This window comes from Equus przewalskii, chromosome 5 (genome assembly GCF_037783145.1).
Source record: "Equus przewalskii isolate Varuska chromosome 5, EquPr2, whole genome shotgun sequence".
NCBI classification, from domain to species: Eukaryota; Metazoa; Chordata; class Mammalia; order Perissodactyla; family Equidae; genus Equus; species Equus przewalskii.
The window spans coordinates 47235223-47258026 of record NC_091835.1 but is presented as its reverse complement, the minus strand read 5'-3'; the positions used below and the strand labels follow the sequence as shown (position 1 = coordinate 47258026).

General features: G+C 37.4%; 1 protein-coding gene across 35 annotated transcripts in view; it reads right to left on the bottom strand.

The window, feature by feature from the left end:
- The window catches only part of PLEKHA5 (pleckstrin homology domain containing A5), a 231173-nt gene that overhangs the window by 41592 nt on the left and 166777 nt on the right, over positions 1-22804 (bottom strand). For 18 of the 35 annotated variants that reach the window (XR_011540317.1, XM_070620710.1, XM_070620706.1 and 15 more), the window contains 3 exons: positions 20128-20247; positions 19272-19325; positions 2312-2392 (listed from right to left, as the gene is read on the bottom strand). The exons of 11 other annotated variants lie outside the window; for them this stretch is intronic. Coding sequence is in view for 23 of the 24 variants with exons in the window: in XM_070620710.1 (XP_070476811.1) it covers positions 2312-2392; positions 19272-19325; positions 20128-20247 (255 nt within the window). In the remaining variant the exon portion in view is untranslated. Of the gene's footprint in view, positions 1-2311; positions 2442-19271; positions 19326-20127; positions 20248-22804 lie in introns of those variants that run through there. 6 more of the 35 variants (XM_070620707.1, XM_070620715.1, XM_070620731.1 and 3 more) reach the window with 2 other exon arrangements.

Below are 22804 nucleotides of genomic sequence, written 5' to 3'. Positions count from 1 at the left end.
ATCAGCATCTCTTAAAATAATTATTTATCAGGTGATTAATGTCACCAACATTAATTATGTTATAAAAACTCTGGCACAAAATGTAATTGTGAAAGGTGGTACAAAGAGTAATAAATGCAGAGGAATTTTTCGACTTGCTCACTTATTTAGCATTTGTTTCGATTCAGTTTTACGTCTTTTTTATTTGACTAATTTTAAGAAAATCACTGCCTAGGTAATTTCTCAGGTGTCCTCTTTCTTCTAAGAAAATGCAAACATGAAGGTCCTCTTGAGAGAAAACCTGAATGGCTATGAAAACACTCTCTTGCCACCGAATTTTCAGCTAAATTTCAGGAACCTATTAACACAGCATTGCAATGCGCCAGCAGAGAGGCAAACTGTAACAGTGTACGATAGAAACTTTCATCAAGATTTTCTTTGGATAAGAACATGATAAGGGAAACCTGGAGAAAAAATAAGGTCTAATTTCAGTTTATGCAAATTTACACCCAGAGTTTATGAAATGTGTCTGACTGTCACTTTTATCCAACAATGAAGCCCTGCAATAATTAAGTACTTTACTAGTGGCTGATGGAAAAAGGACTGCCCAAAGTCTCCCTAGACTTGACTGCATGGACAGTCAACACTCATTACCTGGCAACTGGTCACCCATCTCGTGTCTCGGCATGGCTGCTGACATAGCACACTCAGATCTTCCTGTACTGTACAAATTTTTTTCTTTCAAGTATTAATGTGAGAAAACATACTTATATAAATCTACTGCTCTTTCGGTATTCAAGGTCAATGATGCTATATAAGACCAGTTCCAGATATCTCTACACTTTTGGAAAACCTCCAATTCGAACTTCTGGTGCAACTGAGTAATTTCAATAGCTGTGACTTCTGCATCATCAACCCTGATTACTGATAAATTAAAAAAGAAAAAACAAACCAAACCAAAGAGAAAACCCAGGGTACCCCTCTTACTGAAAACATGAAAAATGTGAAAAATGAAAACATAACCTATTACAACAAAATGCCTTTGATCTCATGTCAATTTAGCATATATAAAATGACAAACTGACAGCTTCAGACACTGAAAAAGGTGTTAATTCCAGAAAAAGTGCTAGGGTTCTCAGTGTGGCATTTTGGAATGGAGTGTCAAGATTCTATAATCTGGTGACCTTAAGAACGACAAGATTCCATTTTCTTTTGGAAAGTAAAGCTGTTTAACTTTAAATATTTAATAATTTCTCTCTTTTTTGCAAATTAAAAACTGTGCTCAATCATATAATATACTTTAAATGTTTTGAAAACTGTGCTCAGAAATAAGTCACCCTCCCACCAGCTGGGTCAATCTCCCAGTTACATGGCCCACGATGCAGACCCCAAGGCGACTAAAGCAAACCAGAAGCCCTTAAAGCCAGTGTGAGCTCAAGGTTTCTTTTCACCAGGTGCTTTTAGATATTTTCATCAAAATATATATTCATTTTTCATGTTACATTAATTTTCTTCTTCTGTATGATTTTTTAAGTATTGGAACAGGTCAGAGGCCACAGAAATTTGAGGGTGTCAAGTGGAAGAAGCTGATGTTGCAAAACACACAGCTAAGAACATTTAGACCATGAAATACAAAAAAACTGGATAGGAATGTATAAAATGACTTCTTTTGCAGATCTGCAGATTAGCAAGGTCCTGAATTAAAGCCAGCCAACTCCATGGCTCATATGTTGAGTTAGGGAAAAGAATGGGGTAAGAATGACTACCTTGATGACTGCATGAGAATGATAAGAATACAGGGAGAAGGTACTCTCCGTATATTAAGGAATGGCTATCTTCAAGTTTTACCATACCATAGTACACAAATTAGATTTCAATAACTCCCATACAAATATAATCTATTCCTAAAACACTGAGCACCGGGGGGTTTGGGGTGGGGGGGCTGCCCCTAAAAGGACAAAAAAAATTTTTTTAAAGTTTCCTCTAAAAATCTGTTATAACGCTTTTAGAGTTAATTAAAATTAACGAAAATCTAGTAAAAATTTTGCAAATGTACTGCAGACCTCCAAGTACATATCAATCAAATACTCTGCACAAAAACTTCAGGAAGATGGCACATTTAATATTCAACAGCAAAATGTTCAGCGAAGCCATGCCAAGAATACTGCAGCATCTTGAAAAGCATGGATGAATTGCATTTTTCCAAATAGACATAAAACAAAAAATGGAATAAAAACACTAATGTTATGAGTAACTCTGAGGATAAACCAAAACTGTCACTGAGGGGTTCTGCAGATGATAAAGCAGTATCATTCACTGTCCAAGACCTTACTTGCTGGTACAGTTGGGGTCTTAGCGCCGAGTTCTCAATCAATGTGTGAACCATGGCGATAATAGGTTCATTTTCTTTCATCTATTTCAAATCAGGAGGAGCATACAGCAAACATCAGTTTACAGCACAGCTAGATTTGAAAGACGACACTGTAAATATAGCCTCTACTTTAACATCCTCCTAATAGCGCAGTTGTTCACATTTTACCCCAAGGTTGTACAGATTAAACTTATATAAACCATTTCAAACAAGTATTACATGCTGTAAAATACTTCCGAGGTTATAAAGAAAGCTTACGAATTGCAATATTGCTGCAACTAGGTTTTACTTTATAATTAATATAGTCAATTAATGAATATTTCGACACATATTAGAATAGATGATAAAGCATCATGATTCTAAGAATAAACAACCTATAACCTTAAAAAGAGAAAAATAGCATCATTTGATTATTTATTCAGTAAAAAGGCTTAAAACGATATTCAGTTCTTTATTAGGTTAATCAGAAAAAAATTTAGTTCTAAGTATTAAAACTTTATAATATAACAATCGATATATCTTGTCACTTAGAAAATCACATATTTATTAAAGTTAATCTCGACAGACATTTATATACATTCTATTTTGGATTTTCTCACAGTATGACACCAAACGTAGAATTATTTCAAGGACACGCAAACTAAAATTTATTTAGCAAAGACTCAGTGTATCTCCCCAGTGCCTAAAAAGGCTGAAACCATGTTTCACATTTCCAGCTATGTTGCACTTAATTACTGCCTCTAGAAAAATATTTGTTTTAGCAGGCTCTCAAATCAAGAGTCATAGCATTCAAAAGACAATCATCATGATATATATAGAGTAAAAGGCCAACAAGGTTTATACCATTTGTAAGCAAACAAGTCTGTTTATAATTGCAATTTGTGACATTTAGTTCACGTAATTTTCATCCTCCATGTTACAGAAAATAAGCATTTCCATCATGGTTAATGAATGCTACTTTACTGATTTAGCTAAATCTACAATAAAAGTTTACTAACATTAAGGTTAACACATAATGTAACTAAAAAATAAATCTTGAAAACTGTATGTCTAGACAATTTCATTTTTAGCCTAGTTACCAATGTTTCATGTCAATAAACCTGATTTGGTTGATAAATTAGAAACCTCTTGTGACTGGTTTATTCTACTTTTAAAAAGTTTTATTCAAGCTAAATAATTTATTTTTTATTTTTATTAAAGATTTTTTTCCCTGCTTTTTCTCCCCAAATCTCCCCAGTACATAGTTGTATATTTTCTAGTTGTGGGTCCTTGCAGTTGTGGCATGTGGGATGCCGCCTCAGCATGGCCTGACCAGCGGTGCCATGTCTGCACCTGGGATCTGAACTGGCGAAACCCTGGGCTGCCAAAGCAGAGCGCGTGAACTTAACCACTCAGCTACGGGGCCGGCCCCTAAATAATTTATTCTAAAATCTACACATCTACATATTAAACTCAAACTCCTCCCCGCCAATGTTATCCAATAAGGGCCCAAGCCATTTATAGGTGATATTGCACATGGGACACAAATGTGTTGATATGCAGTACAGGATAAATTTTTTTAGGGTTGGAAAGTAACTTATAAATAGACAACTATAGATATGTTTTTCTCTAGGAGAAAAAAAGCTTTTATTACAGAAATTTAAGACTCCTGTGTTTTAAAGCACCCTCTATGTTTTAGGGAATGCCAGTTATTTTATCTTAATCAAATGTTCATCCTGGAATAAACTATAACTGCCTTTTGTTTTGGCTTAATCATTTGACCGCACTGATACACACTTCCCATAATACAAGTAGCTTAAGTCTCTATCCATTTTTAGCACCAACATTAATTTGCAAAGCCACCTCATCTATACACGCTAACATTACTGGGGGTTGAGGGGAGGTCAGGAGCATGAATTTTTATGAAATAATGGAGATCAGATAGTATCCAAAGGTAAAGGATACTCAAGATCAAACTGAAATTGCCCGTGGAGTCTTGGAAATCTGGCACCATAAATGGGCCTCTGTGTCACATGGCTAGGTCTGTCGATGCGGCGCACACCTGTAAGTGCAGCTTCAGTGTGGCACAGACTAATGACTAATGTTCATACTCTAGGCCTGAGGAATGTACTTTAAAAAGTATTTTATTTATTTATTTATTTATTTATTTATTAAAAAAGATTTTATTTTTTTCCTTTTTCTCCCCAAAGCCCCCCAGTACATAGTTGTGTATTTTTTGTTGTTGGTGCTTCTAGTTGTGGCATGTGGGACGCCGCCTCAGCATGGCTTGATGAGCGGTGCTGTGTCCACACCCAGGATTCGAACAGGCGAAACCCTGGGCCACTGAAGCAGAGCATGCGAACTTAACCACTCGGCCATGGGGCTGGCCCTTAAAAAAGTATTTTAAAAGGGAGAAGGGACAATATGGTTTCTGCAGAAGGATAATCACGCCTGATTTATTTAGTGGAATACTTTGAGAGGGTCAATATGCACATGTATACAGGGACACCATGCTTGTGATTTAAAAATGCTTTGTTTAATTTACATGTCAAAGACCGTTAAATATTAAGTCACTGAGAAGGGATCTCTGCAAGAAGAAACTGACTTAGAAAAACTAAAAGCCAAAAAAAAATATATATATATATATTTTTTTTTTGGTGAGGAAGATTGGCCCTGACCTAACATCCACTGCCAAACCTCTTTTTTTTGCTTGAGGAAGATTAGCCCTGAGCTAACATCTGTGCCAGTCTCCCTCTATTTTGTATGTGGGATGCTGCCACAGTGTGTCTTGTTGAGTGGTGTTAGGTTTGCACCCGGGATCCGAACTTGTGAACCCCAGGCCGCCAAAGCGGAGCATGTGAACTTAACCACTATGCCATTGGGCTGGCCCCTAAAATAATACTGAAAGTATACAAACTCCAGTGTCTCTGAGATCACTTCTGGAACGATTTTTCATTATGAGAAATTTCACACATACCTAACAAATCCTAGAATACTAAAATTTGAAGGCATCTCTGGAAGCTGACAATTTAGTAAAACAAAGGAATGAAAAATGTTAGCAATTATTTTGAATTGTGGGACTGTGGATAATTTTTTTTCTTTCTCTATGCTTCTCTACATTTACCACATTTTCTCCACTGAGTAGATACTGCTTTTCTAACATAAAAAAAGTTATTAGAGAGACAAGGATAAAAATATATGCCTGAAATAAACTAAATTAATAAAACAACTATATTCTCTGGCAAATACTTGGTGACACAAGAGGCTAAGAGAAAGTTTTAGCACCAGGTGTTCATAGCGTGTTCAAGGCTGGGAGTTAAGCCTGCTGGAGACGTTCAGGGCAGAGAGGCCCTCCCTCATCCAGAGAAGTGTTCTCACACAGCCTTTACTCTGTCTTATGATCTGTATCCACATCAGAAATTTATTGGAAGGAATGTTAAGTAATTAAGAAAAGCAAGCTACCCAATGCATTTGGAAATACATATAACTATCTTACAATACCATTTTTCTTTTTCTTACTGGCTACTTCAGAAATCAAAGTTCAAGTTTATTTAGACCAGGGGTTCTGAACCCACACCAGAATCACTCAAGGAGCCTGCAAAGACTACAGACACTGATTCCCAGATAATTCTGATGTGCAACTTGAGAATCTCTGACGGAGACAATATCATTAAACACGATCACAGGCTGGCCTGAAGATCCCTTTGGCAGAACCATGATGTTCTCCAGGTGTTAAAGTAAGCTAAATGCAACTTGATAATGGTGAGTGTTCTTCAGCTCACATACTCCTGGGAATCTCATTTTACTCAAGTTGGAGAAATGGGATAGGACTATACATGGAAAGGCAGAAGCAGTGGGACCACTTCAGAATTCCCTTGGGCATCATACCCACTAAGCCCGGGCTCTGAGGATGAGTAGTAGTGGGCTATAAGAATGACCTGTGCAGGCTGAGTGGTCCTGTATCTGGTGGCTCTCTCCCTGCACATGGCCTCCTGCACATGGCCTGCAACAGCTGAAGCCAACTAAACACAATAATCAGGATGCCATACAATGGGAGTTTGTCCTTATTAAAAAGTTTCAACGATCTGAGGACAACTTCACTCCTTCCAGATTTACTGATTGCAAATACTAGATCTGTCTTATCTCCAGAGTTACCCTAGAAACAGGCTAGTGGTTCCTTTCACTAAACCATCACATATATATTTTTTAATCCTTAGAAACTGTCTTGTTCCTGTATCTCACACTGAAACAGCACATTCCATCTGGCTTTTGCTATGTAAACTTCATAATAGCTTTTGAATTACAGCAGTAAACTAGGAGCTAAAAAGAAAAAAACACATCTAATGCTCCATGAGCACCTTGGAATTTTGTGCTTAAGTTCTTTAAAAAAAAAAAAAAGGGCATACCCAGCAATTCTCTTCTGGTTTGAAGACAAGAACCCTAGACAGCATTATGATGGTGGTGTTAATAGCTGACATATTTTGGTTTAAGGAATGAGAGCAATAGAAAGAGCAAGAGAAACGTCTAATCAGTACATGGAGGATGTTTAATAACTTACTTGAAAATGAGCTAAATGCTTTGCTTCCTGCTTTCATTGCTTCTTTGAAGTAACAGGTATTATAGGGTTAGGTTTCAGTTAATTGCTAAATGATAAAGCTATTATATAAAAAGCCCATCATTTTATAATAGTAAAAATAAGAATGTATGATTCAGGCATTACGTTATTTTCATAATTTACTTCAGCAATAAATAAGAAAATGTAAGTGGAAACATCTTGGAAATACACTTAGGTAATGCCAATGTATTTCTCTTTACAACAAAAACACGTATTTTTACTTGACATTTGTAAGTCCAAAACTACTTAGAAAATCTGATACTCACTCTGGCCTCTTTCTCAGTTTTGGGGTATGTTGGACTAATACGAATATAGAGCATCTTTTGATGATTCTGTCAGAAATATGTTGATTTAAAAACCCATCATGAAAAAAATTATTCAACACGATTCTGTGTAACTACGTCATACTTGCTAGGATCTTGAGCAGAACTTCCCACTGACTCCTGCAGGCTGGGAACGGGTTACAGGTGTGTGGAGACAGGGACTACCTCAGTCCTCAGGGGGCCTAACATGTTTCTGACGGCATCTCCAGTTATTTTCAAAGCACTGCACAAACATCGTCACTTTCTATGTGTGCCTTACATGGAAAAGATTAGAAAGCACTAGGATAATATTTCTGTTTCAGAAAAACTAGACTTTGTTTCTTTCTTTGGTGTTCCTTGTGATTATTTATCTCAGCAGTTCTCAAACCTGACTGGGAAAAAAAACAAATCTCCTTGGAGATTTTAAAACATGTGCAGGGCTTGGCGGCTGCTGGCAATTCTGACTGAAGCCTCGGGGACAGAGGGCCTTGAGTACTGTTTTTGTCTTTCTAAAGGTCCCCTGGTAGTTAGGACAGGAAATCAGGCTTCAGAAGCATCCAGCCTGGCACTAATTCGATCTCACTAATAAGGAATTTTTCAAAGTCCTGACAGATCAGTGCTAAATGCTGGTCAAGATACCTGTACGACTAAGAAATGATGAAAAATTTCAAACGCATTATCTAAACACAAGTATTGCATCTAGATTAAAACATTCTCTTGTCTTTGCATGAGATATGGCATTAAGAGACTTAACCCCTTTTAAAGCAATCAACTGATTCTCCTTATTAAGAATATGAGTGGACTCTTTTTCTTTTTTTTAAATGGGAACATCATTTTTTTTTTTTAAAGATTTTATTTTTCCTTTCTCTCCCCAAAGGCCTCCGGTACATAGTTGTATATTTTTAGTTGTGGGTCCTTCTACTTGTGGCATGTGGGACACCGCCTCAGCATGGCCTGATGAGCGGTGCCCTGTCTGCGCCCAGGATCCAAACCGGCGAGACTCTGGGCTGCTGAAGCAGAGTGCGAGAACTTAACCACTCAGCCACGGGGCCGGCCCCATGAGCGAACTCATTTTAATCACTGGGGATCTGGAATGTTAGTCAGGAATCCAATTTCCAATTGCCAGTTGTTCTATTATTCTAGCAAATTCTAAATATTGGTTTCAAAGTCTCTATTTGTATAGAAATTAGACCAGCTATGAATGCAGAAGGAACAGGATATTCTAACTCATGAGCTAAATGCTCCTGAAAAGAAATTTTTTTGGGGGAGAGGGGCTGGACGGAGAAAGATTAGCAGCGAGCAGAGCCAAGACGGTCATTGGTATAATTTATTCTTGGAAAACCTTAATTCTCCAATCTTCCTTTAAGTATAAGAAGTGGTTAAGTAGTGGCTTAACTGCTCTTTAAAAAGTTTAAATAATAAACCATCTAGAACAGTGTTGTCCAATAGAACTTTCTGTGATGATGGAAGTGTCGTATATTGCTGTGGTCCAGTCCTGTAGCCATTAGCCACACGTGGCTCTTCAGCCCTTGGAATGTGGCTACTGTGGCTGAGGAAAAGAATTTTACTTTTATAAAAAATGTAACTGATTTAAATGTAAATTTTAAAACATATGGCTAGTAGCTTTCATATTAGACAGAAGCTCTAGAAGCTCTAAACCAATAAAGTTAAGCATAATTTTTCCCTTGATCTGGATCTTATTGCCAGCAGAGGAAAACATTTGCTCAAGCTCTGTCTTGTAACTGAGTTTTCTTGAGTCTGAATTCTGCGCCAACAGCTTCCTCCTTTCTTTGAGAGAGAAGGCTGGATGATCTCTATCTCCCCTGCAGAGCTTTTGTTCTCACTGATAACCAATGAGAAGACCCATTTCTGTGCTGTTATTTTCCATTTAAATGGAAAATGGGCTTTTCCCCGAGTTCTTAATGACTTCTTAGGAAAAGAATTTTTAATTTGGGAATCTGTCTTAACAATAGCAAAAAACCCTAATAGCCTAATCACTGAAGAATCCATTTCTCAAGAATGTCCTCCTGTGTCTAGATCAATAAACTCTTAAGATGTGTGGCAAAACTAAAAAGCTAAAGAATTTGACATGCCTAGGGTGAAGCTTTGAGGAATGCGGGGGTCTTTATCAACAGGTCATTTAGATAATGACAATGTAAATGCCTTCCCCTCTCACTCTAGGCACATCTGAAAGTCCAAGAAGCTGAGATTGAAGGGTATGACTACCTATTGAAACGACTCATTGTTTAACAGGGAGCAGGGAAATCTGAAGTGACTTTTTTAATAGAAGAATGTAAATAAGTCTCTTTATAACTGATGGGGCAAAGTCTCGAGGGCTATTCCTTGGGAAATTTTAAAGCGCTCTGAATAAACTGTCCACGCTATACATGTTTTCTAAAAGTAAAACTTTGGGGAAAAATTACTATTGTTATATATTTAGAAGGGAGAAGACAGATTCAAAAAAGAAAAAAGAATGACAAATTGGGACACTAACACAGGAGTCAAACGTACCAGGAAATAAAAGCATTTCTAAACTGGCCGATGCAGTACACACTGGCTTCAGGAATACTGATAAGGTCCATTTACTGAAAAACATTATGGAAATACCCTGAAGCCAGCAGAAAAATCAGGGTAACCTCTATACTCACAACCTCATTTAAATTGCTGAATTTTTAAAGCCACCATTTTGATATATGTATACATACCTGTGGTATATTTTGAGGAAAACTTTGAAGGTCTAGGCCAATGTCTTTGCAAATAATTTACTTATATAATTTACTCACAGTGAATTTCACTCTTTTTCATCCAAGGGTCTTTTAAGTACTTTTTTAAAAATCAAAATCCTTTTGGCTACAGGATGAACTTTATAGAGTTGATTTTTAACTTCAGTGGTTTAATCTATTTTCCTTGTACAACCACCTTTTCTTAACCATTGTTCCTTTAACCTCAAGTAATATGTATTATCTGATGCTACCATCTTTATTCCTGGCATCCAAAGGCAACAGGAAATAGTAAAAGAACTCAAAATACACTTTCTACATATGCTTTATTGTGGATATAACATTTGAAATGGTCACATTTTTCTCTTCTTTGCAAGTATTTTAATGATACCATTTTAAAGGGACAAAACATCCCTTACACCTCTTTTAGTAAAAAAGGTATCTGTTAATTAAAATATCTTCTAGATACAAGGATCTGGGTTTTACTGACAGCAATTGTATTATTCCTGAGTTATAATTAGCGCTAAGTAGTAGAATTCCTACCATTGACTCAAAGATTTATCAGCTTATGTTTTAACTACATAATGACACCCTTAGGTCAATCCGAGAAATGTTTCTGGCATCTTTGCTCAACTTTATTTCCTTCCTGGGCTTTGAAAATCATTTAAGAATTCCACTTTGTAAGCACTAACATCCTGCCTTGCACTGAGCTCCATAAATCTCTGCTGAATGAACTTTCTGAAAAATATATAAAAAGAAAACAGAAACAAAAGCTACAGTAATTGGGCTACAAAAACACTCGCTTTTTGTAAATACAGAATAGAACCGTATAAATATTATGCATTTTAGGCAGCGTGGAGAAATTTTGTTTTCATTTTTCTATCTTACTGGATAGGAGAATGAATAGAACATAACTAGAGCTGATATTCTTTGTCTAACAAAAATCAGCAACCTGAAACAGGACTACTCTAAGCGTAAGAATGGCTCGATTCATTCTGAAGGAAGTCAAAACGGAGTTTTTAAAAAGGGAAAGCAAATTCATTAATACAAGGTATTTATCCTAGCTTGGTGCTTTTGGACAAGCCGTTAAACCTGACTGCATGAGGCTAAAGGGAACGGGCCCACGTGCTGCAGAGGCTGTGGAAGAGAAGCCAGTGGGATTCTGCATTTGACGGAGCTCTGTAAACTGTAGAGCGATACGAAGCTGTTAGGACGGAAAGGCACTGAGCAGGTGCGCGGTGTAGAGGATGGGAGCACTTCTGGAGTTATCTGAGAAACAATGAGTCGTTGGCTTTCTTAGAGAAAAGGGTTTACAGGGCAGGAAGTGTCCCACAGGTTGAGGTGGTGATACAGGGAGGGCTTCAAGGACAAACTAAAAAGAGATCTTATTTTGTAGGGAATAGGGAGTTTGTGGAATTTCCTGAGTTGGCTGAAAGACATAATGTGGCAGATGCTTTCAGCGTTGCCAAGATTTGGCGACTAAATGGTAATAAGGAGCTTAGTGCCTATAAGGTGTTATGGGGGCCTCTATCATCCTGACTAAACACCATGCAGATATTGTATATTCAGCTAAAATAATCTGTTCAGAAAGTTCTATAGAATCCCACGATCTTCCTGTTTTCAGTAAAACTATTTTCAAAGTAATTTTAACTCCAGTTTCAAGGTGTTTTTTTTTTCGTTTGTTTTGTTTTGAGGAAGATTAGCCCTGAGTTAACATCTGCTGCCAACCCTCCTCTTTATGCTGAGGAAGCCTGGCCCTGAGCTAAGATACGTGCCCATCTTCCTCTACTTTATATGTGGGACGCCTACCACAGCATGGAGTGCCAAGTGGTGCCGTGTCCGCATCTGAGTCCTGAACCGCTGAACCCTGGGATGCCGAGAAGCGGAACATGTGCACTTAACCACTGCACCACCGGGCCGGCCCCCTCAAGGTATTTTTAACTTTACTTTGTGCTGGTGTTGGGCAGATGAAATATTAGGAGAAGGTACCACAACTCCAGGAGGCTGCCTGACTTGATTCTGCTATTTTGTAAATTTGAGTGGTGGAACATGAGGCAGGATGCCGAGGATTGTCATATCTTGGGCCCTCCCAGGTAGTCTGCCATTTGTTTTTCTTTCATCCACCAGAGAATCAGGCTGAAAGACTGGTGTCAGGCTGTCCTGGCCACAGCTGGAGGAGGAGACTGGGTCTCACTTTCCTCTCTTCCTGTTTGGGCTTAAACCACTTTAAGTTCTGGGGCTAAGCAAACATGTAAGCAAAGGTCCTGATCCTTCTCAAAGCCCAGTGAGCCCTTCCCCAAGGATGATGAGCTACTAAACGTTTGCTCCATCAGGGAGTTTAAAGGTGACCGATACCTTGAACCATTTTGGCTTTTAGTTTTCTGGTCAGGGAATTGAGGGATAAAATGACAACCTTAATTTTGGACGTGTTAGGGAATGTACTGAAGGCAGAACTTTCAAATGGGGATATCTATAAGCAACTAGAAATACCTAACTGAAACCGCAGAGAGATGTGTTTTAGATACCTTTTGTGCACCTCTCCACATCCTATTAGCCTATCTTTTGTTTCAGCTCTTGCTGAGCCAACCATTTTGTGTACAGGACCCACTGGGCACTCATAACCTCAGTGTACTGGAGAGTTAGTCTCAAGGGGCAACCCCTGGTCAATGGAGGATGGGAACCAGTACAAATGCTTCCCTCTTCTGTTGTTCATTTGGGTAATTCTGCAGTGCTCCTATTCATTTGTCAACAAGTATCAGTCAGACAAGGCTCAAGTTGCCTGTGGCAGTTGATAATATATTCCCTCCTTCCTTGCTCACTTTCTACTCCTATAGCTTGGTAGCACTTCCCAAAGTAAACTTCCTGCAAACAAGCTCAAATCAAGGAAGCCCACATCACATGCTGCTTTCCAGGAGAAACACCCAGGGCTAGAGATGAAGAGCAGCAAGGAGACAACTAGTAAAATGATGAGTAGATGAATGTCCAGAAGAGAGAACACCAAGAAACAGGGAACCTCCCTGGTTAGTGTTGAGATGGGTGAAAACAGTTAGCAAACGAGACTGATTAATTACTAGTGAGAAATAGAAGAACCGTGATAACAATGTGTAAGCACTGGATAGGCCAAGAGATCAGAGTATTAACACACGTATATTAAGTCTTTCCACATTCTAAATTGGAATCTACCCACTGTCCATTTATTTAGTCTTCTTAGAGTTCTGCTCTTATAATGTCATATCCTGGTTAAGAATTTTCTGGGTGTCATCTCCCTCTCCCTACTACTTCTATGATCAAATATGCAGATGAAAGGAGAGACAGGAAAAGAAAAAAGGAGAAATGAGGTGTGAGGAAGAGAGACAGGATTGCCGACAGGGTCGCTCTTAATAGCAAGGCATAAGAAAATACACATGTTCTGTACCTTCTAACGAGTTTGGGTTAGTAAGTGTTAAATAACCTACTTTCAATTTTCCAGGTTCCTTAGGTTGCTTTCTCCAAATGCCTATTCTATATCCCGTAGAAACATTACCTCTTGGAGCTCTCAATCATCCCTAAAAATAGAAGCTCCAGGACCCCCTGAAATATTAGAGAAAATGGGGTCTTGCTTAACAGCTCAACAGAATGAAGTTGCTGAACTGACACGAACAATGAAAGCCATCAAGAATCTTTTCAATCATCTTGTTAGTGTTTCTTCCCTTATAGGGAAGCTGTCTTTCATGAACGCAAAGAACAAAATGCAGAAAAGTGCTCTCGGATCTTTACCTTGAATGGTTTCAGTACCAATTACATACACCCAGTTAACTGTTCCTTTTTACATTTCCCTTGGCATAAGTGTGTTAAAAAGTGGTCAGAGTTGCTGTCTGCACGGAGTTTTTTCATTGTGGTTTCTCGAAAGGATATAGAAAGCATACTGATGAGGAATGTCCACAGCAACCACAGTGGTAGAATATCAGACTTTCCCAAACGTCACTAGTAGTTTTAGTACACAGTTCATAAAATATTAATATTTATAAAAAGAATTGCATCATAAAATCTGAATGCTACTACAAAACTTTTGCAAATTAGAAAGTTAAGCTTACTTTTAAAGATGTTTTAGAAGTTAGTATTAAGCAAAAATAATTTTATCCTCCCGCAAGCATTTGATAATACTTTGAAAAAATGTACTGATAAAACAAGATAGAAGAATTTAGCTACTGACTTTTGCAAACCTTAAATATTTTCATGCAACAAGGAACACCATAGGTGTGCTTGAGCTAGATTTTTCTTTTATTATACTACGGCAAACTGGTTTGCCATGAGAAACTTCCAGCTTCTCCATGAGATTTGAGGACATGATCCTTTAGCCATCTGGTGTTAAAGAACATACTATTTGATGCTATATTCAGAAATGACTTAAGTATGTTCTAGCTGGGGGGAGATAGCTCCATCTGGGCAGAGACGAATGAATTTTATTAAATTATCATAGCAGAGGCATATTCTTTTCACAAAGAACTTTTGAGTACATTGGGAACAGACAATCCCAATGTAAGTGTGGCTGACTGAGGTTACGTCCCTTCCTTTCTCGTTCTCATGCAGACATTTTTGATGCCATTAACTATAGCGACTCTTGAAGGGAGAGTGGTAAAGGCAGAATGTCATAATTTTAGGGATGAATTGTGAAAGCACATTCATGTTACAATGCCACTCTGTATTTAAAAGATGAAAAAAATACCTCCTGCAGTACTAGTGCAAGTAAAGCTCAGATCTGTAGAAGTCAAACTCCATTTACTGTAGCGGGTATTCTCAAAGGGGGAGGCCGGTTACTGGAGTGGTATCATCTGGGGGCAGTTAGAAAAGAGGGTTGGTCTATGTTTAGTTTATCCACAAGGGGGCAGCATGCTCACAACCATCGGTCCCTACCTACACAGCTCTTAGCTTCACTTCCTAGCATCTCTTTTCCTTTTATCACTGCCTACAGGGAAAGCTGGCAGGAAGGTTTTAGAAAGAAGGCAAAGGGAACGTCATCTAAATTCCCTCATAAGTGTTCTTCAATCACTAATAGGGAGCATTAGAAAGAAAGAGCAAGTGAGGCAGAAAGACACAAATGGAGGCAAGAGCTAAAGTGGGGTGGGGAAAACAGACGAAGGGATGGGAATATGTTCTAATTTCCTCACTCTTATTAATCCTCCCTTCATGACTGATCAAAAAAGGCTCCAACTTTTGTTCCATCTCTTCATCCAGGGAGAGGCCTCACCTAGTTTCTCTCTTTAGCTCCTGGTCTAGTTTCTAAAATCTCAACTTCATTCCTTTGCTTGATCCAACCAGTCCTGCTTTAGGCAACAGGAGCCAAGAACTAGACACCAAGGGATGTCCTTATAAGTGACAAGATTAAGAAACTCGAAGTCCCTACTCCCAGTGTTAGATCTGCTGAAGAAGATACGTATGTTCCTAAGATGCTGGGTTGGCGCTCTGAACACATTTTCTGCGAGAGATGTTTTCCCTAATACAGTTAGGGTGTATGATACTGTTAGTCCAGTTTTTAGGTATATTACTGGGCTAAATACAGTCTTTTATGGCCTAATTTGGGACTCTAACCACCAGGGGTGCTATTAAAAACAATCACCAGTAATGGTATAGGAACCAAACCAACCAGGATGCCCTTTCTGTGTCTTACAGCTGACTATCCAGATGGTCGACTACAATAAACTATGGAAACTTGTTACTCCAGTTTCAAACAAATGATTTACATTTGGCGCTACAGAAACATTAGGAACTCCTAATCATCAAATACTTTTCCAGGAGGGCCACATAGTTCTAAAACTCATGCTCAATCTGGCCTGTTCTGAGAAGAAAGGAAAATATATCAAGATATTCTCTTTTCCCTCACTTTCAAAGAACTGTAAGACACTCCATTCTTCAGAGGAGGAGATGCCATTACCATTGCTGATAATCTCGAATTTTCTTCCAACTTCCTGGCAAGTACAGAGCCATTGCAAGATTCTACTTATGGCTTTCCTCCCTCTCTCCTCTATATTCTGCTAGGCAGAGGAACAAACCAGGAAAAAGCTACTAAGTGTTAAGCCCATTCCATAGAAATATTTTAGGATGAAATTTGCAAGTTTCATTTAAACTATAATCAAAAGTTTCTCTAATATTCAGTGATAATTAAGCTGAATGAGAAGAAAATGAGTTACTGATGTTACATATTTATTCATTTGCTAAATAAAATCTGGATGAGGTATATAAATTATCCAGTTAGGATTGTTTTTGTTCACAGGTTATACTTTGGGGTTTTCTATCTTAAAATTCACAAAAACGACAAATAAACCTAGTCTAGTCTTAATAACTGTAGACTTTGAGCCGTCTACTAACTGGGCTATAAGAGCATAAACCAACAATAATAGCATACTTCAAAATGAAATAAAAAAGAGAAGAAAATTCTACCATATGATTAGCCTTGTTTTTGCTATTTTAGAAAACACTTCAGTACATGACTTGCGCTCATATGGTGATAATTAGAAACCAAATTATATTGCTCCAAGTCAAGATTTTTGGATTGACTGTATATAAGTAAATCTTCAGAATTTCAGATAAGCCATTTTCATTTTTTCTTTGTTATAAGCATTCCAGTAATATCAGAAATGAATTTACCTCTGAAGCAACTCAGAGACAACCCTTTGTTCCTATTCCTCATGAACAGTGATAGGGACTAAGAGATTTTAAATCAAGTAAAAATTTTCTTTTGACTACTGTGGAACCTGACAAGGGGTACGAGGAAGATTACGTTTTGTTGCTGGCCTTAGGTTATTCTGATGATTTATTTGAGCAAGTGGAATAAATGCCGAAAGTGAGTTATCAATTAGTACATATTCATTTGGTATGAAATATAGCGTAAAATGTGACCACAGCCTTTTCCTTTGACTTTCAGATTTTAAAATCTATTTTCCAATTTGTAGTTATAAAACTGATGAATCAATTTATAAATCCAGGCAACCAATAATGCCTATAAAAACAACAGACTTGGTAATCTAAAATAGGTTACTGGCAGTAACAAGATTAAAAGCTGGAAATGTTTGAGCTGGATGAAAAGTTTCACTGAAATTCAAAATTAGCAAGAATTCTTTTTATATTATTTAATAACCTTACTACTGATATAAAATATAGGACAGTCCAAAAGTAAATATTTCATTTATATTAGATGCAATTGTCTGAAACCATAAAAATTTTTGATTTACTTAAAGAGAGATTTTCTTTAGGAAACCTTAAGGATATTTACATTCAGGTGTATTTGAGTTTCTGGGCAAAGCCGCCCATGTTGCTGTATTTTATCTGATTAATATCTAAAAATGGCTCAATGTGTGTACCATCAGAAACAGTCTTATTTCAATGAATATTAGCATTCAATCAATCAAATTCTATAATTCTCATTATCACAAAATTTAAAAATTGGAATAACAGAACTTTATTTCAGGATCTAACATAAGAAAAAGGGCAATTAATGGAAAACCTCTGCTGACATGTTGAGAGAAGAGGGACGGTCAATAAAAAGTCGAGATTTTTAGAGGCCATCTGTAGGACCACCAGCCTGGTGCAATACGAAAGGCTCCAAACAGCAGCAGAGCGTTGTCTCGTCTGGGTGAGAGGATGGCCCGAAAGACCAGGAAGGGCTCAGCTCTGTTCACTGGGCCACTAGGAGTCAGACTCCACTCACAGCACTGACGGCAAATACATTCACTAACAAGAAACGGCAGAGGATGCTTAGAGAGAAGGGATGGGAAGAAACCTCAACCGATGTGGGGCACTTAAGTCAAGGGAAGAAACAGAGCTTGACCTGGGAAAGGGAGTTGAGGAGAAGCATCTTAGCAAATGGTGGTATTTCCTAAGATTTTCTAAAGTTCTGTGTCTCCGCAATTCCAATTTTTGATTCATTGAGGTGAATAATAAATTACAGAAAACACTAGGTTTATTTCCAGAGACAGATAACTTCAGATTCACATTTATCTACTGTCTTCTAAACAATTTTTGTAATATTCCATTCTTTCTCAGAACTCTCTCTAGCTTTACAGATGAGGGAGCTTTTAAGAAAGTTCTTTCCCATGTATCTTAGAAGCTTTCTGGCAGTATGGAACTTTGAGGGAAGACTAATTTTACTATTTTATTGGCTAACACGTCTTTATTAGACTGCTTTCAATGTGTACAAGGTAGACTGTGGTTAAATTTCAACAGCACCAGTCTGGAGTGAAGATGAAAATTTGGATTCACGAAATGCCGATTTCTAAAGCATTCCAATATGCGAAGTCATGAGGAAAACATTTCGTGGGAAAATAACTAAATTACATATTAACAAAAGTATATTTCTGTTAAAAATTAAAAGAAAAATGATCAAACATCTTTTAAAGGGTTATCCTAATGCAAAATCCCTCTTTAAATCTAACTAATTTAAAGCAGGACATTATTATGTTGTCTCAAACAGGCAAATATAAATATGTAAACATGTGTCTTAAAACATTTTCCAGAGTAACCTTCCCATTGGGTAAAATATTCAAGTTTGAACATTTTGAAACAAGCTAAAACAAGTTTTAGCTTAATTTATATTTAAAAAAAATGCATTCACTGGGGAAGAAATTCTACGTTTAAGAACATATCAAAAATTCTCATCAAATTAAAATTAAGCATGAATAGTGAATTTTATAAAAACTAAACAATGGGCGCGTCAGTCCTTGTTCATGAACTGCCACTCACACTTCTGAACGTTCACTGTAACCAACTACACTCATTGCCACCACTGAGATAATGCTAGAACGGCAGGTCGTATAGAACCGACTCCACATAGTTGACCAAAGACCAAACATGGGAGGAGGGGGAGGACAAGGAATAAGGACACACAACTAAAAATTATCTTCATTGCAAATTTCACGCCGTTAAACTCCCCTTTGGGGCTAAAGAGCACACTACTGCTCACCCTCCTTCCATCCTTCCAACAAGGCATTCACAGCTTGGTGTCTATTTCTTTAATTAGGTCAACTCCAAGCTGGGATAAGCCTCGAGGAGTGTGAGTTTTCTTGGGATAAGAAGAAACTGATCTAGAGAATCCAGGCTCTCAATTGCAGATGACCCAGCACTTGGATCCCTCTTTACCTCCACAACTGTCCTTTCTACCTGTTTATTATGGTATTCCTGAATTCACCTGGTTAGGGATTTCTTATTCTGCCACTTGTAAAAGTCATGCTCTTAACTCAAAATGACTGAAATCTCTAAGTAGTCTGAAAAACTGTACTACACTTAAAAACTTGTATTAGGTATTATAAGTAAGAAAATTCTACAAATCCCACCTGATGATCCAAATATATGGTGTTCCTTTGAAGATGATGTGAAAGAATTTCATTCTAGTAGGCATCAATCAAGAAACAAAGGGATAGAGAAAGAGGGTGCAGAATTCAGGAAAAGGTCAATTTCGAAGTAAGAAAAACAGGTACTTTACCACAACCTATAAAATCACAGCACAAAACTTTCACACACATGCTCCCCTGTAAATGGGACAGACGACATATTGAATTATTATAAAATTACACTCAATTTGAGAAATAAAGTAGACATGCATATAAGCTGAAATATTAAGCAGAACAATCCTTCAAATGTCTTTAAAGCTTTACATGTTCATTCTTTTCTGCAATATAGTCCTGGATGTTTCCCATATAACCAGATGCTATTAAACCCTTTGAGAAATGTCTACCTGCGTTTATTCTTTTAATCAAGAACAAAAGAAACATCTTAAAATTAATCTTGGACATTTAAAAGGCAGGATCATTAAAACTATAATCAATTTTCAACTTACTACTTTATGGGAAATGATAGGACTTTTCAATATCTGCTTTACCAGATGTGGAAGTTACAGTATTCAGTGAACGACAACATGAAAGTCTGTATGCATTTCCTTCCTCGCAACCAAAAGGGGGTGGGTGAGTGAGTGGGTGGAAGGCTAAGAAGAAATGCATCCTGCCTGTATTTTCCTTTAACAATGTAGAAAGAAGTTAATTCTCAAAGGGTCAATATGAGATCCTGGTGTAATGGCCGCAATGATAGGATGGACTCATGCTCAACACTAACGACACTGATCCAACTGATTAATGAATGACTCAAAATAAGTGACAATGGCAGACGACACAGACAAATCTCTTCATAGCTGACCTTTGGGCTGTGGGCCTCAAGTTTGAGCTGCATGAGCTGTGCTAACGTGTGCTCCCGGATACTACTCAGTTCAGCTTGCTGCCGTCTCAGCTTTATTAGCAGCAGCGTAAGCTCCTCTGGCTGAAGGAGTACAATTTAAGAATCCAAACAGTGGAAAACAGATTAATTGTTGTCTTAAGTGACAGATATTAAACCAAGATTTCTTGGCAAGTTTCCTCTTATGGTTGACATCAAACATAGTGCCTAGACACTATGATGATAGGTCCTACATAAATGCATAGATATCTAGAGAAATAGAAGGAACAGGGTTACTTTAAAAGATACAGCAAAACAACAGTATATCAAGGCATTTTCTCAGAACTCATGAGAGAATATTTAAATGTTAAGCATAAAAAAACACAGTGCCAAAAAACCATTATAAAGGTTTGCACATAAAAGCTATTAAAAGATTACTATTAAAAGATATTTTAATAAGATGTTTAAAAATGACACCTAAGACTTTTACAGCAATAGAACAATACCTGCACGTCCAACATTCTATTTTAGAGAACAGAAGGTAAATAAAAAGAATTAAAATTCATGTAAAACTTGGATGATATGTTCACATCTTTGAACTCGGTACCTGGAATCTATTAATTGCTTCCCGGTTATATTTTAAACGTCACTGTTAGCGCTTTCACAGGGTATATTAAATGACCAGAAGATCAATTTTTTCAGAAAAATTTTTTTAAGAAAAAAAATCTATTTCATATACACAGCAAGTTTCCATGGTGCATAAACCCTCCTTCCACACTCTGAGGAAAGCAGAGAAGCTTCTGGTTCCTGAGTGGTTACAGTGATCCCCAAATTTATTTGAAAATAAATTTTCGAAGACAGAATTCCTTAACAGGCCAATCTGATATATTTTTCTTTGTTAGAAATGCAGTAAAGTATGGTCACTGGCAGTCTTACAGGCCATAAAATATTATATTTGGTGCTTCTCTGCACTTCGTTATGATTAAAAATTGCAGACGGGCCCGAGGGAGGCACTGCTCACGTGAGGGCGACAGCACGCCCTTAAAAAAAACTTCCCCGCCAGAAAGTGCTCCTGAGGCGGCTTTATTTTCTCTACACCGCAGCATCACACGACTTCTCTTCTGTTCATTTGCTGTTGCTCATTATTTTGCATACTTTTTTTTTTAGGGACAGAAATAATGTTTAACTATTTGAAGTTACATTAAAAATTTTTGCCTTCAGGTGAGAGAAGTGTCAGAAGTAAATCACAGTCACTACTGGATTCTTTAGATAAAACAGAGCATCTATATAGATGAGACAACAGTCTTTTATGCTAAACAGTCAAAGAATGTGTGTGTGTGTCTGTGTGTCACTTAAAGAAGAGACTCCATAACAGGAAAATAGCTGCTTTTGCTTTGAGGCCAGCCACACACCCTGTGACCTCATGACTGTGGGATGGTCCATGTCTTATGATCATCGTGTCAAGCTCTGAGGTCTTGCCAGGGAGAAGGCAGTGTGGGGTCAGGGATTGAGATATTCTAAGAACCAGAGGGATATTTGACAGAAATACCAAAAGAAGAAATCTTGAAATTCTGCTTTATTATTTATGCAGTTAAAAAGATAAAGAGATTTTTAAAAGGATGAAAGATTCCAATAAGTTTGCTAGATATTTAAATTTTGAAGCAAAATAAAAAAGCGGCACATATGACCCCTAGAGAAGTAGGAGGTGGTAAACAAGTTTTATCCTAAGTATCCACTAGAGGGAGCAATGCAGAAGAGAAAATTTCATTACGTAATATGTAGCATTATCTTGTTATTAACGTCTTTTTGTCAGATCAACAGTATAATATTTAAAATTTGCAACATTTGAAAGTTTTTAGTTTTAGTCAAGCAATATATATATAACCCTTAATAAATAAACCACAAGTAGTTTTAAGCCAGGAAATCTTCCTTAGATATAAGCATGTAAAAGATGAAAGATAAAAAGAATGTTTGCAAAATGCATACAAGATGAATTTGTTTTGACTACTGCAGGAAGAGAATTTTATGTTACTCTATTTAGTTTTTATTTTTTTGAGGAAGATTAGCCCAAGCTAACATCTGCTGCTAACTGTCCTCTTTATGCTGAGGAAGGCTGGCCCTGAGCTAACATCTGTGCCCATCTTCCTCTACTTTATATGTGGGATGCCTGCCACAGCATGGCTTGACAAGCAGTGTGTAGATCTGCACCCGGGATCTGAACCGGTGAACACCAGGCCGCTGAAGTGGAACGTGCGAACTTAACTGCTGAGCCACCAGGCTGGCACCAGGAAGAGAATTTTAAATAATAAACAACTATATAGGTCCTCAAATCACATCTTCACAGAAATTGAGACTACCTCCTGATATTAAAGCATAGTTCTCGAAAAAAGAATGCCATTAAAATAGAATGAAGTGACGAAAAGCCCTCTTTTCTCTTTAATTTGAAGAATAATAGTGTCCTGGTAATATAACTCCTTCCCAATTTGAACATAACACTGATAATGAAATGAAAATGTTAAGTACTTGCTTGAACCTAGTGTTTTTATAGTCTCTCTTTCTCTGCATAAATATGTAAATCAGTTTCTTTCCTCGCTCTAAGTAGTTAATCTATACAAAAATCCACAGGAGAAACTTCTTAATAGGCCTGTAGTTTGACTACACA